A 16938-nucleotide genomic window follows, 5' to 3' on the forward strand; every position below is an offset into this window, starting at 1 on the left:
TTTCTTTTAAAAACTAAGCATTTTAGAGAAAAACATTTTGAACAAAAATTGTATGGTTTTGAGAGGAACATAAGATGGTGTCATTGGTTTGATCTTGGATGGCATCGTTAAGGTCAAGTCAGGATATCTTTAATTTCTAAACGGATCCCTATTTTATTGCATATTCTTATAGCTTATGTCGAGAGCTTTCAAAAACACTACAATAAAGTATTTTTTCATTAAGAATTTTTTTAGTTATTTTATATCTTAATCTGATTTATTTTAGTATAAAATATCTCGAAAATTCTTAATGAAAAAATACTTTATTATAGTGTTTTGGAAAGCTCTCGACATAAGCTATAAGAATATGTAATAAAAAATAGGGGATTCCATTTAAGAAATTAAAGATATCCTTGACTTGACCTTAACGATGCCATCCAAGATCAAACCAATGACACCATCTTATGTTCCTCACAAAATCATACAATTTTTGTTCAAAATGTTTTTCTCTAAAATGCTTAGTTTTTGAAAGGGGTGTACGAGTGGTCTAGGATACCCTGTATAAGTATGTATATATAAATACATTTATACAATGATGATTCTGAGGGATCGACCGCTCGTATTTACCAGCGATGCAAGTTTTTTCAAAACTCAAAAATATTTTTCCCCAAACTAGGGAGTTGCAAAGATCGCAATCTGCAACATAAATTGAAAAAGAATGAAAGAGGGAGAGAGAGAAAAATTACGTAAAACAGCGTAAAGTCGACCAAAATATCCTTTTTTTTCTTTTATTTAAATCTGCTCTTGTTATTTCAAAAGATTGTAAAATGTCGATTTATATTTAAAAATAATAACGTAATATATTTTAAATCTTATTTTGATTGAAAGAAAAAAATAAAATTGATTTTAGGTGGACAAATCGTCGGATCGATTTTAGTTCAGTTTGTGATTTTTATTTTTTATACGATATCCTACAACCAATATAAGATACACTTAATAATTGAAATACTATGTTTCTCGTATAAAAGTTTAATCAAAAAGCAATCGATGATTTAACCAAAATTCCTTGAATTCTTATCAATCAACATTTAGCTTAAACTATATATATATATATATATGACAAATCTATTTAAAAAATGGCATCTATCTTTCTTAAACCATCATTTTTAAAATTAAACAAGTATTCTTCGATAAATTGTCTCTTTAATCGGCATGATTCTCTTAATATGATATTCGTATTATAATTAAGATTTTTGGAAAATAAATTTGACTTCTGCGATCAGTGTTTCGCTGAAATGCCGAGACTTTTCGATAATCTAAATTAATTTTCAATATCTTACAATTGTTTATACAGATGTCATTTATGCAATCTACAAGTCTCTTTTGTGAGAAAAAAAGTTTACTCACATTGCTGTCATTTCTCTCTCTCTCTCTCTCTCTCTCTCTTTGAAAAGTTCACATGCACGATGAAACATTTGGAAGCGAAAACAACATATCCGTCAATATATACTCGTATTTATCGTTATTGATGAAAATTTACACTTGTTCTACTTGTACACACACGTGGAAACCAAGATTTATCCTTACAAGATCGAGTAAATCAATCAGCTTTTTATAATTGTACCCACCGGTACAGCTTTACTGTAACGAACAGAGCGAAGGCACCTTAAAATATCAAATGTCGTTCAGTGTTCAGCACCTATGATTATTTGCTTTTCTTCATCATTACTTTACGAGCGAATCGCTCACCGGGAGGTTTGGATTTAATTGTAACAAGGGGATTCTAATATTTTGATTCAAGCCTTGAAAAAGTGTTACAATGTCGATCCAAGCCTCCTCTCGCACAGAGGGGAGGGGAGGGAGGCCTTTGGTTTTAATTTTGGTCCTTTTTTTCGCGAGGACACACATCGTTCAGTGTCCTTCTTAAGTAATTGTCCGCTCGTTGTCTCTATCAAGTTAATATTTCATCATCTTGGCATCCTATTCTCGTTCGCGCGCGACTCTCTTCCTCCCTTGTGTGTACTCCTCGTTTGTCAATTTTAAATTCGCCGAGTGTCTGAAAAAAAGAAATTTTAGAAAAGGTCTCTAGGATAGAAAAGTGTCTAAAAAGAAGTCTCTCTATATATATATATGCGGGTGAATAGATTCACTTTTTGACGATCATCTTATTGGAGCTGAGACTTTAGGCACCTACGATTCTATGATACTAGAATTTACAGCAATTGTACACGCCTGTCATGTGCTCGAAAAACGATTCTATACAGTAAATTGTGAATATATCTTCCATGCGGAATACTAAATACATCTGTCATCTGTGTACACTTTCGTCGTACGTTATTACCCAGTATAAATGTTTCTCTTCTCTTCCTTTTTTTTTCTTTTCACTTCGCTTCGCTTCGCGATAAAAAAAAAGCCGGTAAAAGAATTCGCTCCATATTTACACTGCGTAAAATTTATTTATTGAAAAGTCGCATTGTAACAGAAATCTGCAGTCGAAATTATCCTAAAGTAACGTGCTGAAAATTAAACGAATGCAGCGTGAAATATATATATATATATATATATATATATATATATATATATATATATAAACGTAAAATAAAAATAAGACAGCCACGTATGTTTAAAAGCGGGTTTTTCCTGTATAACGAAAGCGTAACATCGACATTTTTATTAGTGTCCCAATATATGAGAATCGAGAATATAACGTATATGATGTCGCTAACGCGACTAACTTACAAAATAAAGCATACGGCGAATATAGTCATTATCTATATACATCGTAACGAAATACGGGAAGATATATAATGAAAATGAAAGTTCGCTCTGTCGCAAACGCGAGGCACATTCAATATGTACAACGTGTCCTGTCAAGATTCGACAGACTGTTTCGTGTGTTGTTCTTTTACTTAAACGATATACTCTCGATTAGAGATGTAAGAAAAAAACCGATTTCTTTTTCTAATAGAAAAAAAAAAGAGTTGAAAAAAAGGTTCTTTTCATTGGAAACAAAAATTGGTTTTTTTTATGTTTTTAAATATATTTTTTTTTTGTTAACATAAAAAAAAACACTGAAGTTTTATCTTATTTCTTAATTTATTTTTTTTTTTCTTCAAAAATAATTTTCATGAATTAATGAAACTTTTGCAGCAAATTATATCAAACTCGACATGATTCGAATAATTTTCAATTAGATGCATAATTATATTGGAATGCGAGTGCTACATTTAAAATAATAATGATTAATTCAAATCTATCATATAATACCATAATCATCTAAAGAGTTAAAAATAATGAAAAATCAATTTGTAGTAATCAAAAAATACAAATATATTAAAATATGGAAAAAAAAATACGGAAAAAACAAAACTTATTTCTTCTATTCACATCTCTACTCTCGGTATGTAAATCTACGTCAGCATCTCTTCCAAATGGACTCTAGAAAATTATAGATTGCCCGGAACCCGTTCCTGTTGCACTCAAGCTGAGAAAATATCGTTGACGATCAGTCTGCCGTTCAATGTTTCAAATAATTTTCTGTCTGCGAAGGCGAAGAGTTTGTACATCCGTTAACGTATATACGGTTATTTAACGATCCAGCGTAGAAAGAAAGGGAAGAACAATTCTTCGCGATTAAAGGATATCATTCCATGTCCCTCGTGGAAAGAATTATATAGGGGAGGTTGGCAATACCTAGTAACGCCCAGCAACTCTAGCGAGAGAGAAAGTTAAAGGTATACTTAATAATGTAATACGTAACTATTATTCGTTAAGATAAACTCTCGAGAGATAATATAAAGGATATCGTCGCGAGTCACCTTGACTCATTTCGTATATCAAACATAAAACCATGTGTAGAAGTGTTTTTCCTTATCCTACGATCAGTACCTTAATTGTCACATTTATCGTCACAATCGAACCTAAACACATACATACACACATACATACGCGCGCGCGCGCGCGCACACACACACACACACACACACACACACACAAGATGTCCTATTTCCATTCCTCATAACGTCCTACGTTCTAAGATATAAATATTCGATTATAGCACAAATCTATAATTGCGCTATTAAGAATTGCAAAACGGCCGCGTCGACTGAGAAAATCGCTATAAATCTTTCGCATGGACCGAGTTTCATGTCACCGCAGGATGGCCAATGAAAAATCATAAATAGTTTACGCATAGAAGAACGCACACATAAATAAGTTAAGCGAGTCTGGTGTGTGTGGGATGAGAATACGATTCTCTGAAAAGAAAATAATATTTTAATTTATGTACAAGTACAGCTTCCGTCGCATTAATCGAGATTAAATCTTCGCGATTTTATACAAATCCTCCTTTTGTACACCTCTCTCTCGTTTGGTCGTCTCATATATTTTATAAATATTTTTTTTTTTTTTAATTTTCAATTCTCTCAGAATGGGTGGTGTGTGTGTGTGTGGAACGTCCAGAGTTCTCTCGTAACAAAATAATTTTGCAATTCTGTATCGGAGAGTGTGTGTGTGTGTGTATGTGTATATATGTAAATGTATATGTACTTTCTAGAGAGTAACTACTTTCTCGCAAACACTTCTCGGCTCGAGACTAAGGCGGTGTGTATGTCTGTATATCTGTGTGTGTGTTTAAATGCACGAGCGTACTACATATATAGTCGCGGAGGAAAAAAAAAAGGAGGAAAGTAGCAAATTCTCTCAATCAGAATCCTATCTCGTCTTTGGATTTGAAACACGGCGATCTCTACTTTGGTAAAAGTATACGTTTTTTTTTCCCGTGATATACCTGATGCATAGTTTCTTCTTTGTTTCTCCTCTCTTGCACCGATTGCAAAGCTCGCACTCGGTTTAGCCGCACCGGATGAGAAATTCGTTTTAGGCTTCGCACTGACTGAGTCAGAAACATCAATCTCGTCCTCGCCCGCGTGCGAGATTCGCGCTCCTAACGAGCGGATTGTACTATAATAATCGTCAAGAATAATCGCAGTAACCTTTTCACGTGTTTGACACAACGGTGTTCTCCGCCAACGAGTCTGTCGTCGTCGTCGTAATCGTCGTCGTGATCGCGCTCGCTGTCACCGTCGTCACGTTCACCACCGTGCTCGTCGACTCGCTAATTTGCGCGGTCGAATATTTTTCTACTACGTACAATTTCTTCGGTTCCTTTTGCTCCATGGACGTGCTGGACTTCCTCTTATGCTTCGAGCTCGAAGAATGGGAATGATGCAACGTGACAAGTGGGAATGACTCGACTCTGTCTTTGCCATTGTTACTGCTTCCGGACGATCTCTTCTCTCCGTGTCTGTGAGCGCAGTGATGGCCGCAATGGCATTTCCTCCTCTTCTCCTGCGCTTTCTTCTCGTCGTCCTTTGAGTTTGATCGTTCGGATTTTTCGACAATTGGATAATTGTGCGACAGCTCAGTCGCAGCATCGTCAGATGTCTTGGAGTCGGATTTTATCTGGGGACTCCGATGATGTCGATCGTGTTTTCGCTCTCGCCTCTCGTGATCTCTCTTCTTCTTGTGTCTTCGTTCCCTGTAATCCTTTTCGTCTCTACACTTGCACTTTGATTTCGAGTGCGATTTCTGAGACTCGGACGATTTCAGTGAGTTTTCATCGCTGCTGCCATTCCTCCCGTTACTGTGTCTATCGTTTTCAGTGGATGGAGACGTAAAGGTCATGATGGAAGGATACGAGGAGATACTAGTCGTCGTCGTCGTCATCGTCGTCGTCGTCGTTGTCTTCGTTAGCATCGTTGAATCTTCGCCGCATACGTTGTCACCAGCGGCCGCAAAGTCAGTGATTTTCTCATTTTTCGCTCTTTCCTTCGCTTCGTCCTCTGCCATCTCGATCAGCGCCTTAACGGCGTTTTCCGTTGCGCATTCCATCTTTGACGTAAATGCCAACACGGTCTTCATTTCCAATAGATGGCTGTATCTTTCCAGTTTCGTGGTGTCATCCTTAAACCACTGTTCGACGATCTCAAAGCTCTCCTTGTGAATCTTTTCTAGTACCTCCTTCGATGCTTCCGAAACTTCAGCACGTAAGGATTGACAAACCTCCTCAACGTCGGTCTTCGACTTGTAGATGGCTATCTCCAGCGCCCTGTCCACTACTTCGGTGGCGTACGTTTTGGCAACGGCCTGCCGCTGTTTTAGTATCTCCTCCTCGAGAATTGGACAATCTCCGGTTTCAGAAGTGTCCTCTAACGGAGACAATTCGCTAAGTCGTCTCTTAGCATCCTTCAAGGAAGATGAGCTATCGAATTTCGAAACTGTTCTTGTTTCCGTTACACTGGGAACAGTTTCTTTACTCGATATGCTTTTATTACTGGACCTCTCGTGGTGACTGCAACGATGATCTAGCTTGTGACCGCTGCTGTCATATTTCTTCTTCTTACAAGAGTGACAATTATCAGAACTGCTATTGCTGCTGTGCGTGTGATGATTGCTAGATTTGTCACTGCTGCGACGACGATCCTTATGCTTTTTCTCTGATCTCTTTTCGTCCCTTTTGTCGTTACTCTGTTTCTGCTCATTGGTTTCGCTCTTGGATGATTTAGTGCTGCCAAACGGATCCGACGGTGCATTGTCGTTGCCATCTTCCTTATTCTTTTGTTTAAGTGACGAATGTTTGGAGTGATGTCGACTCTTGCGATGCTTTCCGTGTTGATCAGATTTCTTCAGATTACCCTGATATTCGGCCGCCCTTTCTTTTGCTTTCTCGAGAGGATCGATCGACAATTTCTGCTCCAAACGTTGGCGATTCGTGTTCTCCTTTTGTTCATCGCCTATGCCAACAGCTTCCAGAGGCTTCTTCTCTTTGATACGATGAGCGGACTCGTTTATCGCACGATTGTGCCTACTACTCGAACTGTGCTGCGACTCTGGATAATACTGCTTCAATCTGATGTGCCAAGCAATGCTCGAGACGGCCGAGACTGTTCTGAATTGATGGATAATGTTGCGCGGTAGAAAATATATATCATTGTCGTAGAGATTTATCTTGGCGTAACGAATACCCTGCCTACGTAGTTGATTCAGCTTTGCATCCTCCACCCACTGCACGCACTGCGATATCGGCGGCTCGTGTAAGTCCAGCTGCAACTTTTCCACAAGTTCGGTAAAATCGCCGGCATAAAAAGCCACCACATCCTTTGTAATCCTATTATATCCGGATGCCTGGCCACCGTGGATAGCCTTCAACACGCCGACCGCTGCCGTGGTCATCCTGTCCAATCCATGACCAACGTGATCGGCGTGAGCTTTCGTACGATCCTCGAACATGTATTCCCGTGCCTCGCTCAGCCGCGGAAGATATTGCAGATTTCTCAATTCATTGATACCCGTCCTACGTCGTTTGTACGGACTCTTGTTTATATCGGCCGTTGGTACCAATTGTTCACCTGGTCGAATCCATAGGATAGGGCCATCGTTCGATTCTTGTGGTGTATCCATCTTTACAACGGATAAAGGTCCCCAAGGTATCGTCTAGAATATAGATTATATTAATAAATAGGTATAGCAAATATGTATGTATATCTTCAAATATATTTGTGTAGTATGACTTACCATTTTTAAAAACGGGTTCTCTTCCAATTTCTGGAGTAGATCTGGAAAATATCCACCGACCTCCTCGTGAACAGTGCCCACAAGACTTATTTGATGCAACGGTCCATATCTAATGGTACCATTGCTATAAGCTTTACAAACTTGGTCTTTGTATTGAGCCATTGTAGTGGTTTCTATATCACTGTTCCTACCCAATACTCCGTTCTTTACAGTTAATGTGGGATAATTATTCGCCATATAATCCAAAAGATCGGGTAGATATGCAGCTGCATTGTGTACTATGCCCATAACATGATAAGCATTACCATTTTCGTCTTCTCCGAAAACCACCTAAAAGAGAAATATAGAGAGATTTCTCACTACAATCATTCATCGTAATACAAAATTGTAACAGCTTGCGGCCAAAACTGCAAGTCAAGTTCTTTCTTAATTTACTCTAACATTGAATTGCATTTATACCTTGAAGTATTCTTGCGCCAATTCTTCCATTTGTTCGCGCGATAAACTTTCAATTTCGTCCTGATACATATGGACCACCGTCGCACCGCCATTGGGATAAGTTTCAATGTGAATAAATTTCTTGTACTTTAGGCCTTCCAGCAATTCGTTTTTCACCACAGGATTATTAAGCATCTTGTAGTTTTTCGTTTGTAGATTTAACCTCAGATTTTCATTAGTAGACTTGGAGAAGGAAAGAGGTTTACATAATACATGACGATCCCGTTTGCACTGTACACCAATACTAGCTCTTTTTATCCCTTTGCGTTTTTGACACCGTGAGCAGTGTCGTCTATCTTCTTTCGAACGTTTCTCTCTCGAGGATGAATAAGTTTTTGAATGTGAACTGGAAGATGAATTAACAGTGGCATTTGTGGACTTATCTTGAGATGCTGCTGTTGCAGCAGCTACTCTATTTGCTGTTACAGTAACGGAAAAACTATCTTCAAACCATTCGGATTTAACTTTCTCAAGTTCCTGTAATGAGTCTGTTGGTTCCTTCTTAATCTCAATAGATTCTACTTTTAATTCTCTATCTGTAATGTATTTTTCATCAGCGACATCCCGCTGTTTACTCGATTCCGTTTTCGTGATGTCAACTTGCGAGTTGTCTGTCTTTCCCGACGGTGATGGGCAGAAAGGATACTCGGTCGTTTCGTCTGTATGCACAGCCACATTGTCAGCACTCTCTTCATTGTATTTCGCCGTGTCCATAACTGTAGAATTCGCTGACATCATGCTGATGGAGAACGTCGTGTCCGGGCTATGAGGATGTGGGCTGACAGAAACTCTTGGAGGAAAATCAGGACTCCTAGGGCTGCTGATCATTTCACCATTGCTTTGCGGGCTTTCCCCAAGTTGTGGTGTGTTGTTGGAGAAATTCATGCAACCTTCTAATTTTACCTTTGTAGATAACGTATGCATGTTTCCGGATAACATCATGTCGTTGCTACATGCAGTATCAGCCTAAATAGAGAATAATATAAATGACACGTATTATATAATAATCTGTAATACAAAAGATATAGAAACCATTTTATTTATCAGTGTGTAGAAAACATCATGATATATAATGCGAAACAATACACACTAATTGAATACATGAAAATGAAATAAGTTTTATACAAATTGCACATATCTACTAGTATCTATTTATTAATACCTACATGTATAACATGTTGAACTGGTTCTCTGGCAGATTTTAGTACTACATCATTGTTGCAATGATCCTGATTCCCTGCTTCAAATATATATTATTTCATTTATATTAATAAGCATTTGTCAATTATGTTATTTTAGTTTTACATTTATTATGTAAGACAAAGAGAGAGAGAATTCACATATATACTTAAAAAAATATATTTTCTTTTGCTTTTTTATAGAAAAAATTATTTTCTTTTCAGGAATAAAGCAAAATTCAGTTCTTGTTGCTTGATTAGTTGCATAAATTAGCAACATTTTTTAAATATTATTTTATTTTAAAAATTAGTAAGAAAAAACAAATGTATAATATACATTATGAGACAAATAGTTAACACTATAAAAAGTAGAGCTATAATTAGTTCACTCTTGTAGTGAACTCTATTTAGAACAATTGGAATCCACTCTCTTATATATATTAATACTAACACATAGCTACAGATAAAATATTTCCCTTTCAATCTTTTATATATTTAAAATGAATTTAAGATTATAAGAAAAAGGTATATATATTATAAAACAATACATTTTTAATAAATATACTCATATATATATATATTAATCAGAGATAATTTTTGAATAATTGTAATAGGTTTTCAAATTTAACAAATCTACTTTAATAATTATTCAATCTTTATATCAATAATAGATATACTCTGGATGGACACGTAAAAGTATGTTGACGTAAGCTGTGAGGCAAACGCATTCGACTACGTACAAACGACACACAAATATTACTACTGTCAGTTTATGAAAGAATTTCGAGGAACTTGACGCAACAACGACAACAAACATGACACGGAATGCTAATTACCGTCTGTTTCTTCCGGAAGACGAACGCTGCGGTCCAGGTCGGACCCTGGATGAGACATGCTGCGCCGTTGGCTGGACGTATCGTTATCGCTCGCTCGCCGTTCGCCAACATCACCGGACGAGCTCGCGGGGCCCGAATCCCTCTTTAACGCGTGCCCTTCCGTGTTCGCGAGAAACGGTGACGCTGCAGGGAAACCCGTGGGCGTCCCGGGCGAATTAGGCGCGAGATCGCTCGCGCGACTGGCCGTCCTCTCGACGACGCTGCGTTGCCACGTCGTTCCGGACGATGTCCCGTTCGCCGCTTCGCTCTCAACAAAATTCGTCGCACGCTCGTTCGTGTTATTTACATCGCATCCTGCGTTTGACACGATACCCGCACCGTCCTCAGATGCCATCTTGGTTTCGTGAGCGACATCCCGGACGCGACGATACTACGCCGTCGCCGATTGGCGGTAGCGCTTGACCGGCGACGACGCGCGCCGATTGTCATTCGTCCGCACCGATGTTGCCAAGTGGGGGCCGCGCCAGTAGACGCCACGCTTCTATCTTGTACGTGAGACATTTTTTTCCGGAATCTTCGATCTCATCCGGAGAACGTGTGTACTTTTCCGCCAAACTTTTCGATTCTTTTCGACGGGCACGAATGGGGCGAAATCCTGCGAGAGAATTTGATGGCAAACCTGCTCGAAATTTTCCTCGTACATATTTCGCGAAATTAAATTTGTGCACTTTGTAAAATAATATATGGCTTCCGATGAGTACAGTTTGATAAAAATAATACATAAGAAAATAACCATTTCCTGTATTTTCTTTGCCTTCTGCTAAACAATTCTTACTTTAAAATTATTTTATCGCGTCAATTTTAAAAGAAATTTATGATTAAGATAGTAAGAATGGGCTATTGAAAAATTCTCACAATTTGATTTGAAATTTCCCCAAAGTTATCATTTATTGAACTGTGTATTAATCATGCTAATAAATAAAATTGATATTCGGTTTTTTTTACCTCTATAAATTTCTTGCAGTGCTCTAATTTCATATACACAAATAAAATTTTGAAAAAGAACGATGAACTGTTGATTAGTCAATTTTCTGGTCGTGTTCTGAAATTCACTGTCAGTACTTCACTAGAATGTACTTAATGTAAGAAATACTGGATGGAGCGCAATGTTATGAAGTTGAAGTACAAGAGGGGAATGAAATGTCTATTGGAACGAATTTCAGGATAAAGGAATTTTAGTTTCTCTTGTTCTGATTAATCAAATTCCAATCTTTAATTTTTTTAATCTTCAATTTTCAATACCTTCTAGCAAGAAAACGTACACAGAATCATATGAACAGCTGTCAAATAGAAAAATTTGAGAATCTTTAAAAATTCTCTCTAAAAAATTTAATAGCCAATTGCGTGACATTTTTTTCTATTTATTTTTTCTTGCTGGAAAGCTCTCTAAAAAATTCACTGTTAATATTAGCAATGAATTTCGAAATACGGGCCCCATTTATACGGGCTTCCGATTTACGATACCGCCTTTAAGCCCGATGATCAGACTGCGCATTAAAAATTTAAAATTGAAGATTTAAGATTGAAATTTGACTAATCAGAAAAAAAGGGATTAAGATTTCCTTGTCCTGATTGGTCAAATTTCAATTTTGAATCTTCAATCTTAATCCTTAATGCGCAGCTTGATGAGCGCTTTACGCGGCGAGTTTGCCATCTAGATAACGATACGCAATTCGTGGCCGTCAGTCACTTGCGCGCCGCGCATTCGGCATCGGTGTGACGAGAGAGCGAGCGTATTCGGGAAATAAACAGAGTACGGCGTGTGTAGTGGTGACAAGAGCGCGCGTCCAACAACCATGTCGTCGCCGAATAAGAAAGCAAAAGAGTTGGAGGATCCTGGCTCGGGCGAGGGAGACGCGCGCGATTACGACATCGAGATACAGAAGACCCTCGAGGAGATCGACGGCTGTCAGAATCAAATCGATGGCTTGAACGAGAAGGCCAGCGACGAGATCCTCGAAGTGGAGAAGAAGTATAACAAGCTGCGTAAGCCCTACTTCCAGAAGCGCAACGACATCATCAAGAGGATACCCAACTTCTGGGTCACCGCTGTATCCTTTTCACATGACGCGTCTGTGACTCCGAGAAATCCGTCTTGACGTTTCGCTCGGCGATGCCGGCGTCCGCCGGCAACCGCCGCCATCTTGCCTACTTGTATACGTGCATAAGCGTGTATAACCGTATTGCGATTATGCGTCTTATAATCACATACGCATATACATCAATTGTCAGATTAACGCTACCGGTATCTCGATAATTACGACGGCGTCTTTGTCATCGCGATAACACGCGATGGTACATCGCAGTAGAATTTTTTAATATTGTATAAATTAGTAACACCAACTGTAAAGATCTGTATATGTATTTCTAAATTGTATGGATTAAGTGTGTTAAGAATAATAAGGCAGCATTTTGTTAATAATTATTTTATATATTAAATTAATCCAATATATTTTTCCTTATAAGAAGTTTAGTTCGTAAACAACAAAGAAATAGCAGAAATACTAGAAGAAGATGAGGAAGACGCGCTGAGATTCCTAAACAAATTAGAAGTCGAAGAGTTCGAAGATATCAAATCTGGTTATAGAATTAATTTTTATTTTGATGAGAATCCATATTTTGAAAATAATGTTTTAACAAAGGAATTTCATCTAGGATCTTCTGGTGAGCGCGATTTTTTATCAACTTTCTGTCGTTATTAATTTATTGACGTATAGAGATCATGAGTACGCAGTAACTTGGAAAAAGTATAACTTACAGTTTAGTCGAGTATCGTAGTTGCGATGAATCTCCTGCTATTTTGCAGGAGATCCAGCATCTCAAAGTACACCCATTCGTTGGAAAGAAGGTGCAGATTTAACGAAGAGAGCAAAAACCAAAGCACCATTGAAAGGGCGCAAAAGGCCACTCAAACACAGATCATTTTTCGACTGGTTCACGGATCATGGGGATCCAAGTTCAGATGAGATAGCTGAATTAATTAAAGATGATATGTGGCCTAATCCATTGCAGGTAAACATTTCTTTACTTTAAACATATATCATTTATTTTGTTTTCATATAGTAATTTGAGAAATTGTTTCCAACATATTTATCATGATTTCATGGATTTTAGTATTACCTGGCCCCAGATATAGATGTCGAGAATGGTATTGAAGGAGATGGTGAAGAATGTGAAAGCGAAGAAGAGGAGGAAGAGGAGGATGGCGCGGATGATGGTGATGAGGGAGGAGAAGGAGAAGAAGGAGATGACAGTATAGTAGTCGTCGAAGATGACGTCGATGAGGATGATGATGAGGAGGAGGCTGTGAATGATGAAGATGATGGTGTAAATGAAGAGGATGATTTATTGGTAGATGACGAAGTAGATCGTGAAGGTAAAAATAGCTTTGCATATTACTGTGCATAGTACAATTAATAAAAATAAATGTAATACATATAATATTACATAAAAGCCAATTAATTGTGTTACAGAAGGGGAAGAACCTGAATAGAGTGTCGAAATCAGATTTCTAACATCATATTTCACAGTGAAAAGAAAAAAAAAAAAAATGAATGAAATTGTGTGCACCGAATCAATCGAGAGCAAAGAAAGTCTATCGGACTGAAAATATGCCATATGAATAAATCTCAGGACACATTTCTTTTTTTTTTATAAATATATATATGAAAATAGGAAGGCAGAGAATATTTAGGGAATCTAGACCCTTTCCATTGAGAACCTATGTATAAAAATACAACATTTGTTAAGATATATTAAAAGTGGTTCGAAAGGAAAGGGTCTGGATTAAGTTAGATAGGTTCCATTCTTGCACTAAATCTAATCAGAATGTAATAAATTTTTCCTCAGTTATATTCATATGGCCTAGTCGTCGTTCTCTTATGAAATGTGCGATAGGGAAATATCCGCCTAATTCTTAATATTGCGGATTCACCGATAAGTTAAGATAAAGTAGAACGAGACACTAGGTGAGGAGTTCCATTTATTTGCTTTCTCGTGAAAATTATTCTTTAGATATGACTTATAGAGCGAGGTGTCATAAGTAGAATTTTTGAGAGTGACAACTGTATTTTCCGCACATAAAGTACACAAACTTTTACACCACTTATTGTCTTATTATTATTTTTAGAAAAAATGGATAATAAAATGTCACTTTTTATCTTTTGCTATGATCCAATCAATTTATATTTTATAAGAAAACCATTGTTGCAAATTTAATACTCTAGAAATGACTGTTAAAATATTTTATAAATAATTCTTGATTGTTACCAATTTACAATCTATTTATATCACTATTGCAAGTTTTATCTCATTTTTACTTTATCTGACATTTTTATATGATTTTATATTTTAATAATGTGTATAGTAAAATCTGTACCAGAGAATTTGTAAGCTACAAATTTGTGCTATTAGTATATAATCTTGATAATATCACATTACAATGTTGTCTCCAATAAATGAGAATACTTAGAACTTGTATATTCATGTGTTACTATCAGACTTTTATTATTCAGCCTATATGAGATAGAACTATTTCGTTATTTGTTATTTTAATGTTTAAGTATAAATGTGCAACACTTTTTACAAACTAATAATCATATTCCTTTTAATAATAAATGTATTAAATTTAATGCTTCAAGCATAATTCTTGATAAAAAAAATTGCGATATATATATATCATCTATTTTACTACTTGTGAATTAATAAGAGAATGTACTTTGCATCAAATCCCATTCTCAGCATGAATTTTTTATTGAATTATATAATTATCTCAAAAAATGTATTACATACACGTATAGTATAATATATACTTATATATTATATATATCATATAAAAAAATTTATATATTATATATATAATATATAAATATATAATAATAATAAATATTTGTGTTTAGTTTTAGTTGACAGACAATTTAGTTATTAATAAAAAAATATATGATAGATACAATGGCGTATTTGTCACGCTCAAAAAGATACTTTGATCCTATTTCACCTCGTTCGCGTTTTTCCACACTTTGTGTCACGATTTACTCATCGTCACGTAAAATAAGTGTATTTTGTGGACATTTCTCACATTTGATACATTATGTACTTCTAATGGTGATTTTAATCTATGAGATTATCATATGTATGAGATATAAGGTCAAGCGTATAAAGTCGCGGCGGTATTCTTTACATCTCCTTACAATCGACACTACAATAGGGAGGAGAGCGTAATCGATGCAAGATGTTTGTCGGCTACTATCACATCTATATCAATTAAACTCGCAACTCTCATTCATCACCTTGCATTCTTCGAAGTCTAGGGAGAAACAAGTAATTATTACGTCTCAAGAATAGAAAGCGTAGTCTCAATTTGATAAGATAAGCTATAATTGTCTAATTTTAGAGCAAAGTACAACGGCGATTATTTTTTATTAATTAAGAATACGCGTTGTTTCCCCATTCTTCGAATACGATTCTGTCAGTATTTATTAGATTAATACGTGTTATCCACTGACACATGTGTGAAAAAAAAGGAAATATTGTCAAAATTATATAGAAATAATAAGACCAATATAAGATTCGTATTTTACCATTAGATCCTTGTGTGTTTATATATTATATTTACTGATACCTATTAATATTAATTTAAGATTGTGTCTTGTGTAAAGAAAAAAGAATAGCTCATCCTAGAAATCGACGAGTTGTAATAGATTTTTTTTATCGCGCATTTTCTTTCACGCACAGAGACATTATCCCGGGAACTGTCGGAATATATAAAAACCGATTCTTTTGTCTAGAAGGATAAATGTATAAGTGAGGATGAGACGCGAGGACACGAGTGTAAACCTCTTTCATGTCAGGCGGACGTGCTAGCGTGTGTTACATAATCGTGCAACAAATCAATCAAGAATAAAGTTGCCAGTTTGAGATACAAACGAGTTTTAATAATCGTCCATTAGCGGTGTATACACGTAGAAGAGTATGCGTGCGAAAGACATTTCATTGTGAAATTATTTTAATTATAAATTAATTTATACAAAGCTTCGTGGACAATCTTGGAATCGTATTGAATTTTTCCCCTCCGCGATTACAGTATCTTAATTTTTTTCAGGGACCTAATAGTCTTTCGCTGTTTTTTTTTACGATATTCTGATGAGCGTGGGAGCTGCGACCACAAAGCTGTCGGCGCTCGGAAACGCGGAACAGGAAGCGGTCGACCAAATAAACTTTCGGCTCCGAAATCCCCACGAGGCGCGTCCGTCCTTTTTTTTTCCCCCCTCGTGAATTATCAAATTGTCCACTTTTTCTGTCAACACGCATGATCACACGCCGTTCCCCGTTTGCCTGGCATATTCTTATTACAAGCAGACCAAGCACATGCTACTCATGCTCGTCATTTTATGGCAAAAAACCGCCACTTCAGGTTCGAAGACTTCAGGCTGAGTAATAAGGCTAAGCTAACGGGCAAACTTGGTGAACGAGGCGTGTGCTTCTGGCGGTGAAACGCGAGATTTTTTTACAATACGTGACACTGTAAGCCAGGGTGTTAAGCGTGTCACGGTCAGCATCAATAACGTCGTGATAGTGAACGATACTCTATGTCCTGAATAAGGATCTTTAAATGTATAAATTGAGGCGATTATTATAAAACAAAAATTACAGGCTCATAAAACGAGACTTTTGTAATAATATTATTAATATCTACGAGAAGAGTCCTGATGTACTCCACAGTATTTTTCTTTCTCCAATAATCTCTTCCGCGATATCGTGTAGATCCTAAAATTTAATAATAAAATTATTCAAAGTTAAGGAGGAAAAGTTAT

The 16938-nt window shown here is 36.6% G+C and overlaps 2 protein-coding genes across 6 annotated transcripts; one reads left to right on the forward strand and one right to left on the reverse strand.

Annotated features, from left to right (window-relative positions):
• Positions 1–1474: 1474 nt before the first annotated feature.
• On the reverse strand, positions 1475–10479 carry LOC126854981 (uncharacterized). 3 transcript variants are annotated; one of them, XM_050602221.1, is made up of 6 exons: positions 10067–10479; positions 9219–9292; positions 8014–9018; positions 7555–7884; positions 5132–7473; positions 1475–2035 (listed from the first exon to the last, which is right to left on the reverse strand). In XM_050602221.1, exons 1-6 carry the CDS (start codon positions 10458–10460, stop codon positions 1960–1962), a joined length of 4221 nt encoding a protein of 1406 aa, XP_050458178.1. In that variant the 5' UTR covers positions 10461–10479; the 3' UTR covers positions 1475–1959. The 3 variants fall into 3 exon arrangements, with proteins under 3 accessions (XP_050458178.1, XP_050458177.1, XP_050458176.1); XM_050602220.1 differs by having other exon boundaries at positions 1475–7473; positions 9219–9289; positions 10067–10478; XM_050602219.1 differs by having other exon boundaries at positions 1475–7473; positions 10067–10478.
• Positions 10480–11807: 1328 nt separating this feature from the next.
• On the forward strand, positions 11808–15710 carry LOC126854986 (protein SET). Of its 3 annotated transcripts, none has more exons than XM_050602229.1 (5): positions 11808–12177; positions 12601–12790; positions 12933–13138; positions 13241–13502; positions 13581–15710. In XM_050602229.1, exons 1-5 carry the CDS (start codon positions 11923–11925, stop codon positions 13586–13588), a joined length of 921 nt encoding a protein of 306 aa, XP_050458186.1. In that variant the 5' UTR covers positions 11808–11922; the 3' UTR covers positions 13589–15710. The 3 variants fall into 3 exon arrangements, with proteins under 3 accessions (XP_050458186.1, XP_050458184.1, XP_050458185.1); XM_050602227.1 differs by having other exon boundaries at positions 11809–12177; positions 13600–15710; XM_050602228.1 differs by having other exon boundaries at positions 11810–12177; positions 12942–13138; positions 13600–15710.
• Positions 15711–16938: the final 1228 nt, after the last annotated feature.

The sequence above is a fragment of the Cataglyphis hispanica genome, chromosome 15 (genome assembly GCF_021464435.1).
Source record: "Cataglyphis hispanica isolate Lineage 1 chromosome 15, ULB_Chis1_1.0, whole genome shotgun sequence".
NCBI lineage: Eukaryota > Metazoa > Arthropoda > Insecta > Hymenoptera > Formicidae > Cataglyphis > Cataglyphis hispanica.

What these genes read in the sequence shown, in the direction of transcription:
- LOC126854981 (XM_050602219.1), bottom strand. Translation starts at nt 10,460, where the DNA reads ATGGCATCTGAGGACGGTGCGGGTATCGTGTCAAACGCAGGATGCGAT. An exon ending in TGGCGCAAGAATACTTCAAG is followed by an intron (nt 7,885 to 8,013) that starts GTATAAATGCAA and finishes TTTCTCTTTTAG; the next exon opens with GTGGTTTTCGGAGAAGACGA. An exon ending in AGAACCCGTTTTTAAAAATG is followed by an intron (nt 7,474 to 7,554) that starts GTAAGTCATACT and finishes TCTATATTCTAG; the next exon opens with ACGATACCTTGGGGACCTTT.
- LOC126854986 (XM_050602227.1), top strand. Translation starts at nt 11,923, where the DNA reads ATGTCGTCGCCGAATAAGAAAGCAAAAGAGTTGGAGGATCCTGGCTCG. An exon ending in CCAACTTCTGGGTCACCGCT is followed by an intron (nt 12,178 to 12,600) that starts GTATCCTTTTCA and finishes TAAGAAGTTTAG; the next exon opens with TTCGTAAACAACAAAGAAAT. An exon ending in ATTTCATCTAGGATCTTCTG is followed by an intron (nt 12,791 to 12,932) that starts GTGAGCGCGATT and finishes GCTATTTTGCAG; the next exon opens with GAGATCCAGCATCTCAAAGT.